This window comes from Lytechinus pictus, chromosome 1 (assembly GCF_037042905.1).
Source record: "Lytechinus pictus isolate F3 Inbred chromosome 1, Lp3.0, whole genome shotgun sequence".
Taxonomy (NCBI): domain Eukaryota; kingdom Metazoa; phylum Echinodermata; class Echinoidea; order Temnopleuroida; family Toxopneustidae; genus Lytechinus; species Lytechinus pictus.
The window spans coordinates 4,805,027-4,831,888 of NC_087245.1; the positions used below are offsets into that span (position 1 = coordinate 4,805,027).

A 26,862-nucleotide genomic window follows, 5' to 3' on the forward strand; every position below is an offset into this window, starting at 1 on the left:
TCTCGATCAACTAGGAATGTTTGAAAACTGTAGCTGATAGGTTTCAAGAGTGATAAATATTAGGTGAAATTGATAATACTATTACACTATCTTTCAAATATAATGCATTCATTGTCAAATTTTATGTTTGAAAAGAGGGATGAAGTGGATTTTAACTCCCATTTATCCATAAGCTACTTGCTCACCGCCATGTTTGATAGAAAGAGACTGGTTCAACGTAATTTGATTTTTGTTTATTTTTAGACTCGAAATAATCGAATAATTATTATATTTTAAAAACAAATAAATTAATTTATACATTTTTATAATACAATTAGGTGATTTACCATTCAAAATATTTTAGAAATTGAATACTATTAATCGTAGCTTTAGTTGACATGATAGAGCCTGAAATCTGGACCATAGCAACATTTGTTAGTTCATGACTTTTCAGTCTCCGTGCCGCCGCTGTTGATCTAGGCCCCTAAAATAAATGTAAAATGAGTTCTCACGATGAAGAGGAGGATACTGGTCCATCTGTAGATTCTACTGATCCTGAGGAACGTATAGCTGCGAGAAGACTAAGGATATCAAAAAGAATTGAAGCAGCCAGAAGGTAGATAAGACAGACCCGACTTAGCCTTGTTGTTCATGTTTTTCTGACTTTGTGTGCGCTGGGCGGTACTGGTAAGTTGCGCTCCCCCGAGCTCCTCCGGCTGGATTATACTTACTTATGGATACTTATGGATGCTTCTGAACGCAGTCTAAGACTCTATATTCAGTTCCAAATTCTGTCTCCTCTTTAGGTTGGCCGGATCATGTCCTGGTGGGTCAGCGTCAAACTTGTACTTCACAGGTTCACATTTCCAATACTTATCCAGTCCATTCTCGAAGCTGTGGACACTGGGTGCATTTACTAATTCATTACTTAGGCTATTCCAAGGTTTCCTCATTCTTATGTAAAAAGAATTCTTACGTTTCTCAGTTACTGACCTCGGAATGTACAATTTCTTATCATGACCTCTGGTAGGCCCATGCACCTGGCCCAAATCTGGCACTACCTCTTGGTCATACCTGTGAAATAACTTGTATGTTTCGATCATATCTCCTCGCGCACGGCGATATGCTAATGTAGGAAGTTTTAGTTGAATCAATCTTTGTTCGTATGGAAGGTTCTTTACTTCAGGTACCAACTTAGTGGCCCTTCTTTGTACATTTTCTATTGCTTGAATATGTTTCTTTAAGTATGGACTCCATACTGCATGAGCATACTCCAAGTGAGGTCTAATCAATGCTTTCAGAAGTTCTCCTTGTGAAGATAAACAAATGTTCTCCTAATTAGATTCATTAGCCTATTGGCTTTATTTATCTTTGACTGAAAGTGCTGGTCAAAACTAAGCTTTGTGTCCACAATCACTCCTAAATCTTTACTAGTTTCAACTTGTGATAGATTATGTGAAGCATTATCATGTGTCATAGTATATTCATTGAATTCATCATTCTTTGTACCAATAGTAAGTACACAACATTTATCCGGGTGGAACTTTAATAGCCACTTGTCTGACCATGACACAAGACGATCTAAGTCCGCTTGTAATAACTCAGCATCTCTGTCATTATTAACATGCTTGTATAACTTGGTGTCATCTGCAAATAAATGAACAGTACTTGACGAAATCTGATCCGGTAAGTCATTAATGTACATTACAAAAAGCAGGGGTCCGAGACTACGGCAGTAGACTACGGAAGTAGACTACGGCAGTTCAGGGACCCCAGCCCGGCCCAGGGTGCTACATAACTTTTTTGAAGCAAGTGAATTCCTAAATAGTTGGAAAATACTTGCCTGAATATTTCACTTGCCCGAAAACATCTTTCAAAGTGTTTAGAAATCGATTTCCTACTCACTGGCTGCTTCAAAATAAAGACAACTGACAATCAGTAGAGGCGCACGGCCAATATTGGAGACTGTCTCCAATGTGGGAGATTATCTCCAATATCAGAGACTTTTGTAAAGAATTTGGGTATCCAATTTCAGAGACAGTCTCCAGTTTTGGAGACCAATTTCCTTTGTTTACATTTGCTGCAAAAGGATTACCTTGGCGGCAAATGAAAATGTGATAAGCAGATTCCTCATGAAAAATTACCCCTTTTCACCGTCTACACTAAAAATTCACCGTCTACTTTTGTTTTGATAAGGATTTTTGTTGTCAATCACACACAAAACAAATGGGCTTCTGACCTCAGTGAGATAAAATTTTGGGTGGAAAATATCATGCTTTTGTTGGTGTTGTTTCTTTTGTCCTTTTGCAAAGCAAGTCTCCAATGTGGGAGATGTCTCCCCTATTGGAGAGAGTCTCCCATATTGGCCGTGCGCCTCTACTGAAGTGACAAGTCATGAAAGTAGTACTAGTGAAACTGAAACTAAAGAAAGAAGAATTTCAAGAAAGTGACAAAGAAAGATAGAAAGAAAAAAAGGAAAGGAAGGGAGGGAGGGTGAACAAATTGGTGAAAAAAGAATGAAGGAGAGAGAAAAAAGGAAAAGAAAAGACTAAAATAAAAGAGAAAGCAGAAGAGAGAATGAAAAATGAAGGGGATCCGAAAAAAAAGTAAAAGAGCAAATAAAATAAAGATGAAAGAAAGAACAAAGGGAAGAAAAAAATGTTTCCTTCATTCTTTGAAATAATTAAAGAAAAAAAAGGAAAGAAAGAAAGAAAGGAATGGAAGATGAATTAATGTGTGAAAGAAAGAATGAAGGAGAGAAGAAGGCAGGGCTCCCTGGAAAACAGTGCAAGACTTCTGATGGGACTAACCTGTGTAAATAAAATGCAATATATAAACAAGGATAATAAATAAAGAAAAGAACAAAAAAAAGTAAGGAAAAAGGAGGATGAAAGAATGAAGGAAGGAAATATGTTTCCTTCATTCTTTGAAAGAAAGAATTAAGAAAAACAGGAAGGGAGGGAGGAAGGAAATAGTATTGAAGGAAAGAAAAAAATATTAAGGGAAAGGAAAGAAAATAAAGGATGAGAGGAAGGGAAGAGAGAGTGAAAAAGAAAATAATGGAAGAAGGAAAGAGAGAACAAAAAGAAAAAGGAGAGGAAGGGAGAGGGAAGCAAATTTAAGGGGACTGAAAGAATGAAGGAAATAAAAAGGAAAGTACCGGTAAGAAAAAGAAGGAAAGAAAGAAAACGAACAGAGGGAGAACGGATCAGGAAAGATAACTAGGAAAGATAACTAGGAAAGATTTGAAATAAAAATAGATGGAACAAAAAAGGCCAGCAGGAACCTTGGATAAAAGAGAGGATGAAGAAAGGATTGAAAAGAAAGGAAAAAAGAAAAGAAGGAAGGAAGGAAGAAAGAGAGAGAGAGAGGAAGAAAGTTCAAACAAAACAAAAAATCTAATCTAACAAAACTTTTAGATATTTTTTTTTAATATCTTAAAAAATGTAAAAAAAAAAAATGTTTTTTAATAAAGAATAACATTTTAAAGTGAAACATTGTCAAACTTAAATTAGATGAATCATCACGGCATCACACACACGCAGTTCGCACCAATCACAAGACTCGAAACGAAAGCTGAAGCAACTACATATGTAGTTATGAAAACTCGACGACTTGCTCCTCCGATCACATCACCAAATCAGTAATCTGAGAATCCATATAATTATTTTAAAAAATCGCAGATTTTGTGATTATTTTTGTGGAAATTGTTCACTCTGATTAATCCGGGATGTGCCAGTCCAGAGTGCAGATATAGTTTATAAAATGTGGATATAGGGGTAATCAAGTATCACTGACAAGTCTTAGGTCGCATGATCAAGGTCAAATGTCATTTATTGTCAATGAACATAGTATTGTATCATTATATGAATTGTGTTTTTTGTGAATAGTTATGGTATAATAGTTTTTAAAGTCAACACTGCTGCTATATTGAATTGCGTGATGCAGGTGAGACTGCCAGAGGCACTCCACTTGTTTGTTGTCCTATTTAGACCCTAACTTGTTACAACTGTTGTAACTTTGCCTTTATGGCAACTCCCATGGTATTAAACAGGGCTCAGCAGCCAATCACAATCAAAGTTTCCATGGTAGTTGCCATAAATGGCAAAGTTACCAAAATATAGATCTAGTAGAGTAGCCTATTAATGGCTAACGAACCCCCCAAAAAAATTTGACATATGCAGAGATTCGACAAGACGACATGGCAAACCAATTTCACAAGCCAGCACAGACAAATGCCAAATGAAAGCATTTTTACCTACAAAGGCACTATCACTCGCCTCCAGGGATGTTAAATCTTCGGCCATGAAACATGGCAATACATTTCAAGATTTTATGAATTATTGAGGTGGAATTTGAAAATGAACATTGTAATTGAAAATAGACAAATATATTTAACAAACATTGGTGCAAATATAATTTTGTGAAAAGAAATTTTAGAACAAAAAATATTGCAGAAAAGCTCAACATCTTTGGCATGTTACTCTATTAAGTCTTTATGAAATGGGGCCTGGTTCCACTGGCGGGTATCGTACCGCCGGCAGGTATCGTTCTTAGCGGCAGATATAATTTACTCAGAACCATACATGTATCTGCTGGATTGCCGCGATTTCTTATTATTTATTTTTCTAAAGATGGTAGCTAGGGTAGGCCGGAGCCCTAGCCTAGGTCCTGTTAATTTTGAAGGAAATGGTGTGTGCATGCAGATCGAGAAACGATAGCAAGAACAATATCTACCGAAGAGAAATTAGTTCTGATTTTAATCTGCCGGAGTTGGAACATGATCTACCAGCAGATGGTATTCCTAGAACCGTATCTGCCTAGCAATGGATACGCCACTACACCGGCTCCGCCTTGTCAAGAGGACTCGGCTATGTGAATTATAAATATAATGTCTTGTCATCACAGCAATACCAACACTCCATACCATCTCAGAGAGATATCTCAGTGGTCACTCTTCTTGGTTTCAACCCTGCAATGACCAATCGGGATCTTTGCCAAAATTAAACAAAGAAAAAACCCAGGAAACTGCCAACTAATTCAGTTTCCAAAGATGAGTGTACATGTACAAAGTATTAAAGTATGGTAGTGGATCATATTACTGAACACTTTTCATGAATTCAATCATATCAAACACAATATTCTCATAAAACTTTCACCATAAACACACAAATAGCTACAAAATATATATGTAAAAATTTTGCTGAAATTATTTTTTCTTTTTTACAATATCAGCTTCCAATCGGACCCCTCTTGGCATGTGAAATATTTTGGTCACTTGGTATCGTATTACCAAATTTGTGTTTTCTGTGGATAAGTTGAAAAAAATAACAAAAACACTGATAGCTATTTTTACAATATTTTATTATTTTGTGAATATAAAGACATTGAAAATGTGTTTTGACGATTTTTCATCATCTTTCTATTCAAGTTCCCTTTGAGCGTATGAAATTGTTTTCTGACCCGTATATTGCGCGTGTTCGGTGATACAAGGCCATTCGGTAATACTATCACTGACTATAGCCCCTGTACAAGAAAAGAGGGGTGGAATGATAATTCTATATCCACCACTAAAATATTAGCCTATCTGAATTTATTTTTCAGGGAGAAACTTGGTGAGGACCCTGGTGCAAAGAAAAAGGAGGACAAAGAAGAAGCTAGCAAGAGTAGAAAGCAAATTGAGGAAAGCAGACAGGTACAGTCACTTCACATAATTTCTTCAATCAGTTCTAGAGTGCATGCTTGTCCTATACTAGTATAGTAAAATTTAACCCTCTCACAGGTTTGAACCAAGAAGACATTGGTATACTTATTTTATTATTTGAACAGACACCTTTGCAACGATAGCACTCACAGTGCATGTACATGTGATGTGATCACATCAATATAAAAAAGGGATAACAGCAATATGAAAAGCAATAAAACAACATAAAAAGGCACTATAAAACTATAAAAGGGCAAGTAAGAAATAATATATTAAGGTAAAAACGAAGAATTTGAAATCTTTTGTGAGACAAGAAATGTTATTGATATTGTGGGTTGTGGTTTATTTTCATTGTGAAAAGATTTTTTTGACTATGCTCATGATTAAAAACATAGTTTGATAAGATGAGTATGTCTTTTGAATTCTTGGGAATATTTATTTTCCAAGACTGGATATAACAAGAGAAAACCCATTTAAAAAAGCAGAATAATTCAATACAAATCTTTTTTAAAAACTTAACAGAGGTTAACTAAACTTCAAAGCCATGGAAGTGAGTTGGTTACCAATGTTCGGGTTGCTGCTGATTCCCGGGAAGCACAAAGAAGAGCAGAAGAAGAGGAGACGCAGAGGCAAAGGTATTTTGATTTATTCTTTATTCATATTTGCCTTGTGTTTCTTTCTTATATTGTAATTGTAATTAGAATAATTCAAAAGAGAAGTTAAAGGGGTAAATTGAGCTTTTTGATGTACCATTACAATATTGTGAATCTAGTAAACATATAAATCTTGTTTCATAATGTCAGTTAATTAATGTATTGTTACAGTAACAATTCCTCTTTTCTTACATTATGCCTCATCTGATACCGTCTCCAATTCTTATTTTCTGATGTCTTGTAAGTTTTAGTAGTTGATCATTACCTTTAGGTTTATTAATTTCCATTTTCAGGACTTTACACTGATGATTTGCTTCAATTCATGAATATTAGGTAGCATGCATCCATGTTGCTGCAGTGTTTCATTAATAAGAAATTAAGGAATGTTTTGATGACGATAACTTTCTGGTAGTAATTTATTTATTTTATTCATTATTGTTTATTCAAACATATTTAAACATGTTCACAAGATCAGAGATATAATTACTGTTTTCCATCTTGGCCCTGGTGCATAAAAACATAGTAATATAGTAAATTACAATAATAAGTTACAATTTATATCTATAACAGGGTAAGACATGAAGTATCCAAGCAATACAAAAACATGGTTATATTATTGAAGTAAAACAAACAGTATATAAGAAATAAATTGGCCTATATTAAAACGATAACCTTAGCAAATATATAAACAACAGATAAACAAGAAGGGGTTGACATAAACAATTACATGTGTAAAATATAATGTAAATTACATATATAATCTAAGTTCAGGGATTGGATGATAATGACATATTACATTTAGATCTTTTGTATAGAAGCTTGAAAACATCTAAGGATTGAGGATTTTGTAAAATTGTGAGTAATTTGTCATGTCCTTTCAATCACCTTATTTAAGAGCAATACTGGTACTTCCCCAGTGAGTGGAAAAAATGCACACATTATTAATAGATGAATTGATTAATTGGGTAGCAAATACATCAATTGTGATTTTTCAGGGATGAAAAGCTTGAAGCGGAGGCAAAGGCTGGAATGGAACGGTTTGAGGAGATCACAAAGCGCTGGGAGCAAGCCAATGGAAGAGACATACCACAAGAGCTTCATGATATCTTGATGCAACAGAAGGCTCTTTGTGATGCAATGATAGATGAGAAGAACAAACTCATCAATGATTTTCAAATGGTAATCATTCTTTGCATGATTGTAACTGCTATAGAAACAGGACTCGGCAGCCAATGAAGATCAAGAATTCCTAATAGCATAGTTAGCTTCAAAATACAGATATATTTCATTTCACTTCATTTATTTAAACAGCAAAGTAAACACAGTTCGTTCAACTTCTTAAAAATCATTATGAAAAATACAATTTAAATTATATTGAAATGTAACATTACACTGCAAGTAGTTGAATAATTATAACTCTAAATGATCATGTAGCTTAAATGCTGTATCAGTTGACTCTTCGTATATGATAAGACCTGAAATAGTAATTTCGTGAGGCAAAAACAATCATTTTCAACAACCATATATTCAAGATGAAAATTAGCCTCAGGTTGTAAACTTGAATGTTACTCAGAATCTTAAATGTTAAAGTCTATTTTGATGATTTTTTAACATCTTGTAGGAACTCAAGTCTCAAGATGACCAGTATGTGAAAGATTTGAAGAAAGAAGCTGAGGATATTGATTTAATGATAGAGAGAATGGAAGAACAGGTCAAGAATCTCATGAAAGCCTACAGAGATGAACTCAAACAGATTGAAGTAAGTATACATGTTGGAATTAAAGAGTTTTAGCAAGCAGTGTGATTATCATTGTCTATGAATTAATGTATTCTTCTGAAATGATTATTTGTCTATTTTGAATAATATATGAAATCATCTGAAAGATATACACATGTAATGACAATGTTCTTTGAATTCTTTAGGGATGCCTGCTCTTAGCTATCTTTTGTTCAACATTTTCATTTGCTTTATGGAAATTACCTTTTTACTGTAAAATGTAAGAACAATTAAGATACAATGACTTGCTCAATGGCACAAATTTAAGTGCTGCATTGAGAAAAGATATAAGAAAATGTAAGATCCTCAATTTCCAGTTCAGTGATTTAAAAACCAATTGGCTTTGACACATCTTCTTTGATAACTACTTCAATTGATATTCAAACTCAAATATAGTTACACTTGTCAGGTGAGATGAAATCATACATTTTCTTGTATTTTGTGTGAAAAACTAGAAAGCTTTTGACACAGAGAGAGAAGAACTGTTAGAGAATAACAAGCGCAAGTGGGATCAAGCGATGGGAGGGAGAAAGGACCAGGAGCTGGAGTACATGCATCAGAGGGAGAAGAGAGTAGAAGAATATGAGCAACAAATACAGCATCTTAGGATCCAAGATGCCGAAGAGTACAACATGGTCAAGATCAAACTGGAGACTGATGTGCAGGTCAGTTATCTTCTTCATGTATTTTATTAACTATGTTTTGCCTTGATGATGTTATAACAGTTATTGTATTGGAGGTGGTGATGATTATGGTAAAGATGATATCGATGGTTGTGTTGGTGGTGGTTTTTGTGGTTGTGGTGATGAGCATTATGATCATGATGATCTTGATAAATGGTTGTGGTGATGATGATGAGGAGGAGGAGGATGGTGGTGATTGATGGTGGTTCACTAGCGTACCTACGGGGGTGGGGGGGGGGCAGGGGGGGCACTCTGCCCCCCCTGACGAGCCACAACCCATACAAAAGTCATAAACCTGCCCCCCCCCTGATGAGCTGGTGATGATGATGATAACAATGTTGTTGATAGTGATGGTATCTAATGTGAAGATTAATGCCAATGGTGTTGCAGATGAGACTACAATGTTCTCATGGCAGTCCATTTGTAGATCCAATCTGTGCATAGGCAGATAAATTTGATTTGAAGGGAATTATTAATTTAAATTTCATAGATGCATGGTGGATATTCCTGGTGGATGTTATAAGATGATTTATCATATATGCCCATCTATCAGTAATTATTTATCTGGTAATCTTTTTCTGTTTTCGTTCATAGGTACTTGAACAGCAACTGCAGCAAATGAAAGCCACTTACCAGCTCAACCAAGAGAAGCTAGAATACAACTTTCAGGTCCTCAAAAAGAGAGATGAAGAAAACACTATTACCAAGTCACAGCAGAAAAGGAAAATTACAAGGTAAGGTGAAAACCTGATTTATATCAAATTAAAATTATCTTTAAAGATTATGAACCACAAAAAAAGCAAAAGCTGACGAGCTGAGGGGGGGGGGGTATTTATTCTGTCATTGAAAAAAATATAAGAAATATGTTACCTGAAAATGTAAATGTTTATCTGTCAAATTTAGCAAATAAGATTTAAGTCAATGAGAATCCCATTTGAACTTCTCTATTCAGGTTATGAGTAATTGTAAAAAAAACTTTACTGCCCCTCCAATCTCGTGTATATTTTGTTAACATTAATGTTACTGATTTTGATGAAAAAATTGAGATGTTTGCTAACTTTGCTTGGTAAATCCCCATCCCGATATTTAGAATAAAATTTATCTCTAGCCACACATGTGTTAATTTTTTAATGTAAATGATATATAATATACATGTAGCTTGATGGTTTTAAAAGTTTTCCAACGTATTGCTCAAATGGAATTCTCAAAATTTTGTTACATTGGTAATTCATGGGTTTTCATTTATTCTTCTGTGAATCTCATTTGTTATGATGTAGTCTTGTTAATGAGGTGGGATTTTTTTTGTGTCAATGAATGTATGGCCCTAATATAATGTGCTTCTTTGAATTTGGCCTTGATGACTTCATGAGCCATCAATATTTTAATATTGTTCTTATTATCTATGCTATTTTATCCGGTGAAGGTTACAAGACGTATTGAATAACTTGAAGATAAAGCTAGCTAAACAGGAGAAACAATATAAAGAAGAGAATCAAGGATTGGCCGATGATTACAAGAGGATCACGGAACAATTTAAGGAACTACAGAAGAAATCAAAGTAAGTACATAGTGCTTGGATTATCTTAGAGAAAAAATGTGTGATACTGGATCTGGATGATTTGATGTACAAACGCCTGGTGTGGCTATCCCGTACATATTTGGTAGCAAATGCATGAAATCAAAAGTATACTTTGATTTATTTGAATCTTTTCCAGGAGTTTTTTTAATTTTGGGGTCGTTGTAGCCTCCCTTGGTATCAGGGAGTTTTTCTCCACTAGGAGATTGTTCTTGTATGTAAGCCCTTATGGTAGCACCTCTTAATTTGCCCTTATAAGATATAGAAGTAATGAATGAAGGGTAAAGTAGAAAGGAAAAAGAGAGTTTTTTTTTTGGGGGGGAAAGATGCTGGAGTAAACCAACTAAAGACTAAAAAATACAAATTTTCAACCAGATCAAAAAGTTTCTGTGTTAGATAATCTAGTTTGATGTGGGACTTTATTCTGTCTTGGTAGTTTATTGACTGTCCAACTAATTCAAGAGATATATATTGTTTTGGTCCATGCTTAGAATAGTTAATAGTCTTCCTGATTTACCTTGACAAAGTGATTAAAAATGCAATGAATATTGAAAATAAGCTCTTAAATTTGTGTCTTTACAAGAGATAAAAGATATATTTTGTACTGGATACACTACAGTATATTCATAATGCATATCAAGGCAAGTTTGCTAATGAATGATATGATATACACTGTATGCTTATTCAGACATTTCCAGTCAACTGACACAAAGAAGTTCCATGATATCTGGCTGATGAATGAGGCTGAAGTCAAGGAATTAAGTGCTAAACTGATGGAGCAGGATCGCATCATTTCAGAACAGCAACTTGGATTACCATGGCAGCCACCTACTGATGCGTGAGTATGAACCTTTAATGTCAGTTTATACGGGTAAAATTTTTTACAAAAGTTAGATTATTTTTCTTCCAGTGGCAGAAACTCATGATAGTCAAAGTTGTCTCAGAAATTTAATGTGAAATTATAAACAGTGGCGTACAGGGGAGGGGGGGGGGGGGGGGGGCTTGGGGCGCTTGCCTCCTCCCCCAATTTTTCATGACCATAAGAAAAAGAAAAGAGAAGGGTGAAATGTAAAATTATTTTCCATATTTGTCAAAATCTTTCCCAAATTTGATTTTTGTACTAAAAATATCAACATTTTTGTTCTCTTGCAACTTTTTATAAATTTTGCCCAATGCACCATATCTATTCCCCACAAAATTTGTGGCTCATTACGCCACTGATGATAAAGTTAGGTATTATGAAGTTTGAAGTTGTTCTTTGAAAAGTAAAGTGATATGCATATCAAACTTGAACTTATGAAAGTAACTTAATTTGTCACTCTTTCAAATATATCTCAATTGTTTACAAAGTTTTTTAGAGATTCTATGTGTAGTGTAGATCTATAGTGTTTTGTTTATCACTACCAGTGAGCTGAAAATTGGTATGTCATGGTGTGCTTTTGACTATATTACCAAGATTATAACTAACAACACACAACTGTATTTCATTGCTTTCTTGATTATGTAGTTCCTTCATGGAGAATGTTGGACCCTTAACAACTGAGAACAGCAAGAAAAAACCAATCTCTGCTCATGAGGTGCTGATGGAAGTCATGTCAGATGGAAGCCATGTTGAAGGAGGTAGTTTACAAGGATCAGAGAGAGGTGGTGATGGAGGGGAGGAAGGATCCCCTAGGGAGAAACTTGAGGGTGGTGAAGAGGAAGAGGCTAGGAGACTTTCAGTCCAGACAGTCAAACAGATCCTGGAGCTAATATGCGATGAGTCGGTAAGATCTCCTCTCTCATGGAGATTCTTGGATGTTGTTGATATCAGTGCTACTAATTTGTACAGTTACAGATTAATTACAAAGGAAAACGTGGGCTTGTTTCATTATCATGCACTCATTTCAATACATTGTAGTCAAATGTTTTAGGATGAAACAAAACAATTTTGAAATGATGTTCCAGTAAATTTGCAATTATACATGTGATATCAATGAGTTTTCTGCTTTCCTGGCTTTTACTATTATTTGAAAGTCAACTTGATCTTGAGGTGGAGTGCACTAATCCGGTTTCATGCTGTGCACACAGAAATTAATGTATGGAACTACACACACCCATGCATAGCAAAAATGTTTTCCTGTTACATCACAAATTTTAGGGCCTTTGTATAGAGGACATATTTTCCAAAGTGTTCTTCCTGAATAACATCAAAAGAAAGCTTATTATAGTTGTTTTTTCTTATTTCCCTGATCTAACCCAGAAACCAACCCCAAAGTATTTTTTTCCATTGCATTGCATTATGTGAAGGGGTCTACATTTTTTCAATGATTAATTTTGTATAAGTTACATTATTCTGCATTGGTTCTAAAGGCATGTTTAGTACGTTTAACGAAAAGGTGAAGTAGGTATCATATGCATTTATGCTTTGCAATGTTTATTTTATGCAGGGTTTCTTGGTAGAGGCTAAACTGAACAAGCTACTTGCCCCTCTGGAAAAAGATGAACGCTGCCTTATGAAGTTAGATGCCATCTTTGCTGTAAGTACTTTCTTTTCAAATAATAAGTATTACACATTTTTATGTTGTTTCAAATGTTTATTCAGTTAGGTAATCACAAACTATTGATTTTTTTTTCTTGTATTTACAAATCAGAGTATGATTACTTTATTAATTGTCAAATTAGTTGGCTGGTGTGTCAATCAGTCACATATTTTGTAGTTGGCTGAATTACATCACATTATTAGAACCATTTGACATGCAGTGACTTCACGTTCCAGTATGCATTTATTTGGAGTGACCAAAAGGGTTCCCAAAGAATCGTCTGCAGTATTATCCTATTACTAGTATACAAGTGAACTGCCTACTATTTACAATCACTGACATGCAATGAAAAAATTAGTACACAGTATGGAAACTATCCTCTAGTCACATTTCTAGTAATGTGTATTATTATTTAATGCAGGTGAATTTCACAATGAAACCACACTCATAAGGGCACATAGAGGTAGTTGGCTATCAATATATAGATTTATGGCTGAAAAACATTTCTATGAAAATATACATGGTACAAGGCTTAATTTGTTTTGGTATATTATTTCCTTGGTTTTGTGGATGATTGTAAATTATCATTTCTTTCTTGTTTGCATTGGTTAATTTACTGAATAAAAGGGCAGATGTTGGGTCGTAGGCAAAGTTGATAAGGAATTAAAGAGATAATCTGTCCAGGTCAAGTAGCAATATCTTGATGTTATATATTGTTGAATGTTTTCTGAATAGGCCTTGGGTATAGAAACTGAAGATGACATCCATAAGTTAGCTGGGTACTTTTTACAAGCCATGCATAACAAGGATCAGGACCAATTGCCAGAGAATACAGAGGTAAGATCTCATTAATGTAGAGCACTCAGCAAGTAAAGATTCTTAGTTTCTTATTCATTTCTTTCAATTTCTGTTTTCAACAAAATTAATATATTATAAAGATGTGTTGAGTGTAATAATATTACCAAACTTATTCTTGTATTTATCAAAGTTATTAAAAACAATGAAAATAAGATAAATATAGATGGTGGAAGGGAATGGTGAATTACTAAACTTTTATGCATATAAACATTGAACTTTTAACTTAAGTATAGTTCCTTTACCCTGAATAGATTGAATCAGCCCCCTCCTTTTAAATTTTTCACGATAAATACGCAGCACAAATTTTTTTGACTACACCACTCACTGACTTTTTCTTTCAATTCTTGTGCAACTTTTAGACCAAATTTGCGACTCCCAGGTACATGGTTTTAAAATTACGCAACACTTTGTAAGTGCATGTCAGACCCTAAATTACCCAAAACCTTGAGTTAATCAAATGGAAATTGTATTTTTCACCATAATTCATAAATGTATCATTATTTTTACTGCTTCTGGTTAAACTCAATTAATTTCATCTAGCTTATGGTCAGAATACAGTCGCCAATGATTTCCATCGAAAAAAAAAAACACAAAAAAGTAAAAAAAAACCAAAGAAATACATAAGAAAATATTTTTTAAAAACAAAATACATAAGAAAATATGTGATATCAATTCAAGTACATTTAATCAGAATCCTGCAGAGAGTCTATGAAGAAAAAAATAGCAGCTTAGAGGCCGTATCTATATATTTAATTTGAGCAAATTTGTTGTTGTATGCATAAATTAGCGTAATTAATTAGTAATGAGATTTTTAAAACAATTTGATGGTACAGTTTTGTAAATTATGCCATGGGTAATACGTGTGCCAAGTTTTTTAGTGATCAGCATTTAACGGCTGAGATTGTGAGGGAGCTGAATCAGCCCTCTCAGTCTTTGATGTCAAAATAGCCCAGTCTTTTAGGGTTAAGTCTGTAATTACAAATATATTTAGTTTAATGCATCATTGTTGTAGTTAATGCTGCTGAAAGTAACACACTGGGAGAGGTCTAATGTCTGCATTACAATCTCCGGCATAGGTGATAAGGAAACTTTTATAGGGTGATGTGAGTTTAGTGATGTGGATTATTTTCTTGAGTGTCATGTTATTCACTCTTGATTCTTTGATAGGACATTGCTCAGGGAGACAATCTAACAGATGATCAGCAAGATGGCAAAGAAGGTCCGCTTCAGGTGAATATATTGTTTGACCCATTGTTTGATTATTTTGTAAGTAATTTTGTTAAAAAATTTTCATTATAGATTCATACTGCCAACAACCTATTTTATAAAACAAATAATGCACAGGTCTAAGTTGGTGATGTTATTGCCAATGCAAGCATAATGGATATTCATGGGTATTTATGGTTTGCAAAATCACCTGGCAACAGTGCCTCATACTTAATGCACTCATTAGTACTGCAACACCATGAACACACTTGTGTTTTATTACATCATTTTATGTGGAGACTAAATCATGCCAGTCTTGTTCTATATTTCTATGATATGACAGGATCCTGTCGATGCTGAGGTAGCCGGCATTACAGGTAGCTCCGAGCGAGGCCAGGACCAGAGTGAGACGGGGTCAGTCCGGTCTACCAAGTCCAATTCTTTAGATCTCATCCATCCCAATGATGCTCTTAGTGCACTCAGGATGTTTGTAGAGGAGAATAGGAAACCAACCAAGTAAGTTTAGAAGAAGGGTGGAGGGATACTCAAGTTGTTTGATGATATACTAAGGATTTATAGTGAAACAGCTTTTTTCATACAATGTTTTTCTTTTGTAGGCATTTTAGAGGAAAATGTCAATGTACTATGCATTTTTAGTAATTATATTGTTTGGCTTTAGTATTTATCTTATTGAATCTGGGTACATACTGCATAATCAACACACACACTATTCTATAATCATTATCAGCAACTGTTCTTTAATGCATTTACATCTTTCTGAAGTATTTCAATCTAGTTCTTGTAGTATCAAGAAAATAGTCTACACCTGTATGTAAAATATACAATGACTTGTTTTCATAGAGCCGCTCTCTGTTTATACCCAGTTATTTGAACAGCCATAGCGTTCAAAAAAGGAGAAAAAAAATGAAGTGTTCAAGATTAATTTGTTGATTCTCATGAGTCATATTATTTTGATATGAGCTTTCATTATTACTTGTTTGTGTGTTTTTATGTCTTTTGTAATTCAATTATGTGTTTTCACTTGTTTTTATTTGTTTGTTTTACAGGGAGAAAGTAAAGTATCAGACATTCCGTATCATCTCAGGAGAAGATAGAGATTCAAGGTGAGTTAACATCTGGTTGACAAACTTATTTTTAGCTCATCCGACCAGAAGGGCCAGATGAGCTTATGCCGTGGCGTGGCATCCGTCTGTCGTCTGTCGTCCGTCCACAATTTCAAAATGCTTCTTCTTCGCCCTTTCAAGTCCGATTTCAATTCTGTTTGCTTTATATGATAGCACTAGGTGGGGGGTTCAAAACTTTACACAGAATTTTGAAACTCATTAAATATGCTAATTTATGCGCATTTGTCAAAATTCACAAAAAATGCTTCTTTATTTGTTGACCGATTTTGAATTTTTTGCTTCCATCTGGTAGAGCTTTATGAGGTTCACCAAAATTCTACACAGAATTTTGAAATATTGACTAGAACAATTTTTATGCTAATTTATGCAAAATTAATTTATGCATATTTTTAAAAATTCACATAAAATGCTTCTTCATCTTTATTTGTTGACCGATTTTTATTTCTTTTCTTCCATCTGGTAGAGCTTCATGAGGTTCACCAAAATTGTACACAGAAGTTTTATGCGAAATTCATAAATAACGAGAAAATGCCTCTTCTTTATTTGTTGACTGAATTTCAAAATGCTTCTTCTTCGTCATTTCAAGTCTGATTTCAATTATGTTTGCTTTATATGATAGCATTAGGTGGGGGATTCAAAACTTCTACACAGAATTTTGAAATTCATTAAATATGCTAATTTATGCGTATTTATAAAAATTCACATAAAATGCTTCTTCTTTAATTGTTGACCGATTTTGATTTTTTTATTCCATCTGGTAGAGCTGCATGAGGTTCACCAAACTTGTACACAACATTTTGAAATTTTGTCTAGAAAATTATTCATGCTAATTTATGCGAAATGTATTCATAAATCACTGAAAATGCCTCTTCTTTATTTGTTGACCGATTTTGAGTTTTTTTTTCTTCCATCTGGTAGAGCTGCATGAGGTTCACCAAACTTGTACACAACATTTTGAAATTTTGTCTAGAAAATTATTCATGCTAATTTATGCAAAGTTTATTCATAAATCACAAAAAATGTTTTTTCCTTCTTCATTTATTGATCAATTTCAATTTTGTTTGCTTTATATGATAGCTCGAGGTGGAGATACAAAATTTCAACACAGAATTTTTAAACTCATTAAATATGCTAATTTATTCATATATTTTCAAAACTCACAAAAATACTTATTTATTTGTTGATTGATTTTGATTATTTTTGTTCCACTTATCTGAGAGCTACATGAGGTTCACCAAGGTTCTACACAGAGTTTAGAAATTTTGACTAGAAAATTATTTATGCCTAATTTATATGAAATTTATTCATAGATCACAAAAAATGCTTTTTATGTCATTTCTTCATCAATTTCAGTTCTATGTCCTCAATTTATGTCACCAATGTAATTCACTAGTGTCAACTGGGCTGAAATTAAAATTGTGTTAAATTTCGTTGCGAGATGCCGGATGAGCTCCACATCATTGATGTGCTAGTTTCTAATGGAATGTTGAAGACCAAGCCCAACCTCAAATCCAAATGTCATTTGATTAAGCGCCTTTTCCTTTCGGTTACAAAGCGCTGGACACACTACTCCATGTTTGGGTCAATAAAACAATAATTAAACACCTCAGAATGATCAGTTTAGTCCATGCAATCCGTTCTCTCAACATCAAGATGAATTGAACAAATAGTTAAAAATAAGATCAGCACAGCGCTGAAAATTTTAGCAAAAATCAAAGAAGGAGGTTATCACAATTTTATGTTTCAATGTACTTGCTACATCAAACTTAGTTGATCCAATTACTGTGTATAAACCAATGTGACATCTCAAATCATATGATAAGAATATATTTATTATTCCTCCAATCATAACTATGACGCATTTGGTGAAATTTCTTTTGCTCATGCTACTCCAGTTCAATGGAAAAACCTTCTAAACTCACTTAAACTATTAATACATTAGATGAATTTAAAACTTCTCCTAAAACTCACTTATTCGAAAATGTTCCTCAATCCAACTAAGTGAACTCAGCAACACATCTTTTCCTTTCTTTTTGCTCTGAAGCACATAGAGATATTCTGGCATTATGTGATATGCACGTTATCAAAACTCTTTATGATTATTACTGGCCTCTTTGCCTGTCTCGTTGGAAAGTTTCAAAATTTTAGAAATATTTGCCCTTTCTGTATGTTTTTTTTATGTGTGCTGTACTTTAGAAATGTGCCTCATAAAAAGTGAACTTGCTCTTTGATATATATTGAAGGCTTGATAAACTATGTTGATGTTCTAGATATGACTGATTTGATTTTAACACTCATCTTGTGTGTATCTCTATCTGATAGTGAGGATGCAGACCACTGGAAGATGTTTCCATCAGTGATATCAGAGAAACAAGAGAAAGTTTGGACAGCTCTTATTGATGGATTTGAGAAATACAGGTTGGTATTTGCGGAGTACAACTTTGTTGAGTCCGACATTGGGTCTGGGTTGCATTCCCACAAAAAGCTGCATAATATCGAGCTACAGGAAGTATTTGGTCATTTGAGATAAAGCAAGTTTATGACTTCTTTGGATGTCAAAAATGCCAAATCACAACAGAATAATTTTTAAAGATTTTTTCCATGTTTTTATCAATATTCCTTGCCCTTCTTTTTGTTATGATGATGTTTTCTCAAAAGCACCTGACAACATGCACTGAAAAGGCTGTAAGTTTAACTAGTTGGACACAATACAGTTAGGCATGCATCAGAAAATCTGTAGTTCAGACTGTACCGTTAACCATTTTGTCATTCAGCGCTAAATTATCATTATTGGTAATTGCATAGTCAGTTATTTGGGTATTTTTTTCTTAAAACCTGAAGTATGTTACAAAGTGTATGAGCACATCTTTTAATGTTATTTTATTTTGTGACCGTTTCTTAACGACTTTCTAATCCCTGTTTTTCAAACAGTGATACTCTTCATGAGAGAGCTAAGTTGATCACAGAGACTGATGGTTTACGGCAACAAAACGCAGAGCTTCGTATGCTTCTACATCAGTACATCAACTCACGCGTTAATCAAGAGTTAGAGATCCCTCCCACTCGCATACTCAACCTTGAAGTACCCCAGTAATGACCATGGAATGGCCCTTAGCCACATGAATGCCTATGGATGGGACAGTCTATTTTATGAGCACAGGGAAAGCTGGGGGGGGGGGATGAAACAGAGATGCATTACATATTTACTATCAATCATAACTTTTAGTACATGATTTGTCAGAGAGTTTCAGCTATGCTTGTGTAATCTGTGATTTACCTAGACTTGACAGGTCATTACCAGATGAATATGTATGAGATCAAGTATTTCATTTCATACTTCAAGAGCAATAATGTTCTTGAATAGAATTAGCACATTTCTGCCTCCTCAAAGAACCCTTGTTTTGACATTCCATGACCAATCGTTTCTTTTTAGCAATTTTATATTTTGAGTTGAGGGAGAAGATTGGTAGTGATTACACTGTTCAGGGATTAAGTTTTGATTGCTTGTACCTGTTTGACTAGCATTAATAACACCAATAGTATATTTACCAAAGGTCGCCACTTCAGTTCCAATAACTGTTTTCCAAGCGAGCCCTGCCATTATTATTATTGGAATATTTCAGCACAGGTCCTCAAGACATCTGAACATCTCTCTCAATTTGGGGGGGAGGGGAATCAAATAACTTTGTTTTTTAATTTACACAAGCACTAATGCAACATTTCACACTATGATGGACTATGTGTAAAGTTTCCTACAAAACCTGAAAATTTCATGATGGAATTGTATAGCGATTTTATATCAGACTGATAAGAAAGCATGGATGCTGATTTATAGACTAAGTCAGGTTTAACTTAAGCCATGGTCTAACTCTGTGTTAAAATTATGGGAATCTACCACTATTTTCAAAATTGCATTTAGATTGTTTCCTATATTTACTTGGCTCTTCCTCATGTTTTATTTAATAAGAATTATTTTAGTTCTAACTCCCAGGCAGTTATGAATCATTTGAGTGTCGAATGAGCTGACAAATTGAATTTGTACCGTCACAATTGGCTATCCATAAGTTAATCCACAACTTTGGACCAGACTTAAATTAAACTCGGGTTCATAATATAGATGACTGTATATATTTGTACAAAACATAAATTGATATAATACTGTATTATGTTATTATTTGGTGTAAGTATGACACTAAGAAATCTGATACATCCACTTTGGTTCTTATATTGTTTTATATCTGCTTGAGACATGTATGAAATGTGAAAAATTGAGATGAAATTTTGGTGCAAAAGATGAGGAATAATAGTGAAAAATAAATTGCATGAGAGAGAAAGAGATGTACATAAAACAGTACACATACACAAAAACACTCAATAAGCTGTAGTTGATTTCACAAGATGTGTATTTTTTCAAAACTCGATACATACATAACTTGTTTCAATTGAACATTTTGTTTTTTTTCTTCAGAGAAATAACCTTTTTTTTTGCACAAAGAATACTTGCCACTGATTCCACTCTATAAGACACTACAAAGAACAAAACCCGTGATTAATCACTCCCTTTAATATCTGTGCATCCATGTTAACAAATAAGTCAATAACGAAGCACTGAATTTCCTAAATAATGAGATATTTCACCAAAAGCAGTAATTCATTGAGAATAGATTACATTTCCCCTTCACAATCAATATGCATAAACCGCCATTTTATGCCACAGAATACAGCATTTCTTTCATCTGGTTTAGCATGTAGAAAAAGAAAATAGCGAATCAGTTTTACATAATAAAAGACCATTAAGCATTTAATATAAAGCATTTCAATGAATAGCAAGGTATCACATGTACAAGTACTACTATGAGAGTTTACATTAGATGAAATTGCTATAAATAAAAAGTGAATTCTGTGTACATGAATCCTTTAATATCATGTTTACATACATTATTCAACAGCATTAAAAAATCCAAACAAAGGGGTCAGTTAAATGCTATACTGTATCATGGGAAACTTTAATAAGAAATAAATCATTTTGTAAGTAGAAAGATTGATTGATAACTACTTGTTTTTATTTCATAATATATCCCAGAATCATAAGTTCCCTGATAATTTCAACACATCATAAAACATTAACTTTACTAAGGTAGAACTAAGTTAAAACAGATACGCACTGATGTACATAAATACACAGACCCCAAGACTTTCCAACTGGAAAATAGGCATGAACTTGAACAAAAACATGTCTGAAACAACATTTCCCTATTGAGTGAAAATTCAAATTAATAAATTATATGATCCAGAGCTTTGAATTGTAAACATTCATATCCTTTCCTCCAAAAAGAGAATTGGGGGTCCTAAAATACATAATGCCATTGGGAAACAAAACAAATTAATAAAATCTACTACCATAAAAAGATATTCCTAGATTTTACAGATACATGTACCGTGTAACATTTAAAATGAGCATTGATCAAATCTTAATTATTTTGTACAGATTTTAACTTAAATTCAAACAATATTTAATTTCAATGATTAAGAAAAATCATGACAGACCTGCATTGAATTTCATTGTTTTTATATTTCTTTTTTTAAGATCATGGGTACATTTTAATTTTAGGAAAATTAGGCAAATGGTGACCCTCATGAACTATGAAGCTAGTGATTTAAAAAGGATTAAGTAATACCCTACAGTAAATGATACATAATCTGGGAGTAATAAATACCACATCCATGAAACACTATATCTGTACTCTATCTGTGAGTATGAAGGCTACATGAATATAGTTCAATGAATAAAGCTCTATAATGCTCTTTCAAATGAAACATTTGTAAGCAAAACATATATACATAGACATCATATCAACAGTGCATATCACTTTCATGTTAAAACTATACTTGTTATTTGCAAAATAAAATAAAAGAATAATCTGAAAATAATCTATATATCCTTCTGTTGCAAAGTAATCTATGTAGAAATAATACATTGATTGTTGCAATCAGCATAAACTGAATTCTTTAAAAGTAGAAGTATTTTGGTCAGGCATGTGATGGCTTTCAAAACTGTTCCATTTTCTCCTTATATATATTTTTAATTTTGAGTGAAAATCCAAGCATCAGGCCATCATTCATATGTTGCTAATCTCATACTGTATCGCTAACAATACATTGACAGTGTCATTCAACAAGCTTCAAAACCTACTGTAGCTCAACATATCTGCAAATCAGCACACATATTCCCCTCAAATACCATACTGGAAAGCTATCATGGCAAAAACCAACGTCACAACATCATGTAAGAACTTGGCTCACAGAGAAAATTATTATAGAATTATTGTTTCCTGCCATTGCATTGTAAGTTTTTTTTTTTTTAAAGATGTATACAATCAAAGAATTGTGAACAAAAATAAAGATAAACAAAGATTAAAAAAAGAAGATAATTACCCATTCTACTTTTAATACGTGTAACGAGTATTGATACCCAGTATCATGAATTATCTTAATGTAACACATCTAGACTTGGTATGTTAAATACTTTCAACCCGTACCATAGAATTGTAAGGAGTTTTAAAATCTTATCACCACTAAATGTAGCATTTGTATAATCTCAAAATGTACATCATGACACTAATATATCTCAGCCAACAAAGCATGTCAATTTTCAGAAATAATAAAAGCACAAATATACACAACATACTTAACATTTACTTCTAAACGTGTCATCCATTTTCACAATCAATTAAAACACATAATCATCAGTACTATATCTTATCCTATTTCGGCATTAACCAAAAATGGGAAGAAAACAAACTCTATTATACAGGTAATCACTTAATGGTAATTTGTGACAGTTTTTAATCAACATAAAATAGTATGCATTATTTTTCATTATATGATAGATAATTTCAAAGATTAGTTAAACAAAAAAAATTGTCAAATATGACACTAAGACTCTCAGAGCCCATAAACTTCTGTTGCATTAGAACATCTGGAAAAAAAAGAAAAACAAAGCTATAACATCCAATTTTCATGACACATATATACAAATACTATACTTTATACAATCCAGTACTAATACCTCTACAAGACATTTTACATGAAATAAAAATACTGGAGACTTATGCTACACATTACAGCTCAATTTAAATCAAGGTTTCAGTCACAACAGACCCTAGTTTAAAACTCACAATCAATTTCTATTTTTCTTTGTGTATATAGAAAGGCATCAAATTCATTCACTATATTTGAACTTATTCTCTTGTCTAAAATAGGTGTAAATTAAGGATCAGCAAAGAATAAGACTCAATGCCCGGTAAAGGTCAACCTCACAAATCAATGCTTAATTGCTTATTCTGGACTCTCTTGTGCACTACAGAATAGTTATTATGTCTGGGCTGTGCCATGTTATATTTCAAAGGGGGAATTTATCCTTGCGCAAAGTTGATTTTAGTGAAAACAGATAAAACAAACATTACGATGGTTTGGCAAAAAATCTCTAAAAAAGAATAATGTATTATTGATTTTAACAGTTTTAACAATTTTTTTTTGGACGTCACATGCGAGCAGCTCCCCATATGCCATGTGATATAAAATTTCATGAACTGTCTTTTTCTTTTAAGACAAGGGTTTTACTTGTTCATTTTATATATTAGTAGACATATCAAGCATGCTTCTATTTATATTCATATTCACTAACTATGTGTGGCAGTTGCTCGCATATGACATCGAACTATTAGTCAGGCTGAACTACCCCTTTAAGTATACTATTCTATTCCCCCACAAGCATTTAGAGGAGAAAGAGGGAGAGAGGGAGCGAGTATTAAATGCAACTCTTTAAAACAAAATAATGAGTTCCTCTTTTAATAATATTACGGTACACTGATTGCGTCTTTAAACAAAAGCTACATACACATGTAACTGCAAAGTTGGAAACAACAATATGAACTACATCAATTTCAGACAAAAGTGTAAAGGCTTACATGAATATATTGATACAATCAACAATCAACTTTGATTTAAAAAATGATGTTTGATCTCAATTTACCATAGAATACCTACTGTGTATGCAGTATATGATACTAAACATTGAGCTTGATACACATATACTGTACTTTAGGTTTTAATCTTATGACAATATATGATACAGGGGATGAATGTACAATGAGCAAGACATTTATGAGAGCTAACAATGTCAAAAGGAGCAAAGCTTGAAAAGTCCACTGTTTCCAACTCATAATTTGTCTTTAGTTTTATAACATATTTTTGCTGAAATGGTCATTTACATTGCACTAAAACATCCAGATGTAACTACAAGTATACTAGAGTTAAACCCTAACTCCTGAAATTATTTTATTACACATAAGGCTGTATGTAAAATGTTTCAAAACTGAACCGAATTATTTATGAGTTGTCAATCAATACTTGCTGGTTCGTAAATAGTAAACATGTGTAGGAATTCAAAGAAACATACAACAGGCATGTTAAAAATGCTTTACAATCTAGGCAAAGCAATATTTAGATATTACTATGAATTATATTTTATATTTAAAAGAGAATCCAGTGCAATTTATCCATGCCAATCTGATTATGAATTATGTTTAATCCAATGGAGACAAGTTGAAACTGGCATACTACACATTTTCTGTATACCCAAGTCAAACAAATCTCAGGCATAGATCAAACGAGTCAAAGTCAATTTTGTACAAGTTATCCTGAGCAATTGGATCTGACTTTTAAATATTTTTAACTCGTAATGTGCCAGAGATATTACAACTGGATATGTTTTTGCCAACTAATGACCTTTGCATGTTCAAACAAGCCTGACCAATTTTATCATACATTTCTGATGTGGTTTATGTTCTTTTCATTTACTTCATTTAAAAAAAAGTGAAGATGGTGGTGCTTCCTTGAGATGATTTTACAAGAACTGATTTCATCAATAGGGATAATCATCACATGTCAGATATAAAACCACTTTTCTGAATTTGTAGTGATCATGAAAGCTGAATTTATGTGTTTTTAAAAATTATCCTTTTGAAGCATGAGGGAACTTTTTCAGCAACAGGCTCAAAGGTCCTCAGTGGTATTTTGCAAAGGGCCCCTTCCATTTAAAAGTAACTAAAAGGCAACTTAATTTTCAACCAATTAAAAATGCACATTTGGGCCTTGCACTTTATTTTTATAGTTGCTTTTAAACGCAAGCGATCTTACAAATGGACCATCAACATCACCATTGATAAATTATAATTCAAATCAGAGTGACATTTGAACAATATAGAGACTTCATATGACTTGACTAGATAATACTCTTTACTTCTTAAGTACAGGATAGATGATAAACCAAAGCCTAAATAAGAGTACAACACTGGTTTACACCATAACATGTGATAATCAGCATTGATAAAACTTGTATAGCAGTGTGAATGGCCCCATAACCAAGTCACATACACACTACTTATCACAAGTCTGTAGTGATGACTCTATTTAAAGACACATTAACAGAGCTAGATGAAGAGTGACACACATCACGTATTAACATCCCACTTCCAGGCCGATCATTCTCCACCTCTGTGAGCGAAGATTGACTATCCTTAGCATTCAAAGGGAACCCATGAGAGGAGCTAGTGCTGCTTGATAAATCACCCTTCAGCTTTGATTCAGCCAATGGCAATGATGCATCCACATTGGATGATGAGCTTGTCTCAGAGTGACACTCACTGTCTGCAATTACGGCACTCAACTCTGAATTCAAGGAATCATTGATGCTTACTGAATCAGGACAGGGGGAGGGTGCTTCAGAGATGCGATCGCTGATCTTGACGCTGCTGCGCTTCCCGCTACGTGAACGACTCTTGCTCTTGCGCATGGCACTTGTTGTTGTGGTGTTGGAGGAGCAGGCGGAAGCTGTTGCGCCCCTTGCAACCATAACAGGTGAATTGGCACTGGTCTTTAGCTCCCATACGTCCCCTTCATTCCCACGGCCACTAAAGTCCTCTTCAATGTTAGCAGTATGGCGAAGGGAGGATGTGGATGTCCTAGAAGATCCGCTGGTCCCTGGAACACCATGGTCAGTACTGTTACTACTTCCACTGCTGTTGTGGCGAGATATAGGAAAGGAGGGTCCCTCAATGTCAACATGAACTTCTAGTGGTGTGTTGGTGGTTGCTCCTTTCTTTGAACTTTGGTAATCTGAATAAAAAATAGACAAGATATCAATAGGTTTATTTCACTACAAATTTGAGCTCAAACAAAATGCAGAAACAAATTAATGTTAAAAATATGCATTTGCAGACAACTAGAATTGCGACAAAAATTTTATGATTGAATTAATGCCTTTCAGTGCCAGTGCCTTGGATAAGTTGGTAGAGCGTCCGTCTCACAACGGGGAGGTCAGGAGTTCAAGCCCCGGGCGCGTCAGACCAAAAGACGTTAAAAGATGGAAGTTGCTGCTACCCTGATTGGCGTTCAACAATTTAAAGGATAGACCATCATCAATATGGAGCTGCACAGTGGCTGTGGCGGGCCCATGATTAATTGGGCAAAATGAATTTTCCGAGTACTTCTATTCAGACTCCTATTTAGAACAGTAAAATATGGATTTTTCAAAAGAGTTTCTTAGTCAAACATATGATGGAAAAAGCATGAAAGATCCTCTATTAAACCAAAACAACATAGATCCTGTATCAAGCAATGTAAAATTAAAAAACAAGTCAATAATTTTTTGCGATGAAACAAAATAGACAATAGCCCATTATAGCTAGTGTAGCAT

At 33.8% G+C, this 26,862-nt stretch overlaps 2 protein-coding genes across 3 annotated transcripts in view; one reads left to right on the forward strand and one right to left on the reverse strand.

Annotated features, from left to right (window-relative positions):
* The first annotated feature begins 366 nt into the window (after positions 1 to 366).
* Positions 367 to 20,316, forward strand: LOC129256216 (dynein regulatory complex protein 1-like). The gene is made up of 17 exons (XM_064109602.1): positions 367 to 595; positions 5,584 to 5,674; positions 6,206 to 6,318; positions 7,332 to 7,515; positions 7,958 to 8,095; positions 8,569 to 8,778; positions 9,391 to 9,530; positions 10,220 to 10,354; positions 11,061 to 11,210; positions 11,880 to 12,138; positions 12,802 to 12,891; positions 13,630 to 13,731; positions 14,920 to 14,982; positions 15,302 to 15,474; positions 16,026 to 16,082; positions 18,426 to 18,521; positions 19,035 to 20,316. The coding sequence occupies exons 1-17, from the start codon at positions 480 to 482 to the stop codon at positions 19,195 to 19,197; spliced, it is 2,280 nt and encodes a 759-aa protein (XP_063965672.1). The 5' UTR covers positions 367 to 479; the 3' UTR covers positions 19,198 to 20,316.
* Positions 20,317 to 20,488: 172 nt separating this feature from the next.
* LOC129256226 (E3 ubiquitin-protein ligase RNF19A-like) overlaps positions 20,489 to 26,862 on the reverse strand; it is a 38,967-nt gene continuing 32,593 nt past the window's right edge. For both annotated transcript variants that reach the window (XM_054894481.2, XM_054894486.2), the window contains exon 10: positions 20,489 to 26,282. In XM_054894481.2, the coding sequence (XP_054750456.2) occupies positions 25,552 to 26,282 (731 nt within the window). In that variant the 3' untranslated portion in view covers positions 20,489 to 25,551. The remainder of the gene's footprint in view (positions 26,283 to 26,862) is intronic.

Coding starts and splice junctions, on each gene's coding strand:
- LOC129256216 (XM_064109602.1), top strand. CDS start 480: ATGAGTTCTCACGATGAAGAGGAGGATACTGGTCCATCTGTAGATTCT. Junction 5,675..6,205: donor AAATTGAGGAAAGCAGACAG/GTACAGTCACTT, acceptor AAAACTTAACAG/AGGTTAACTAAACTTCAAAG. Junction 12,892..13,629: donor AGTTAGATGCCATCTTTGCT/GTAAGTACTTTC, acceptor TTTTCTGAATAG/GCCTTGGGTATAGAAACTGA.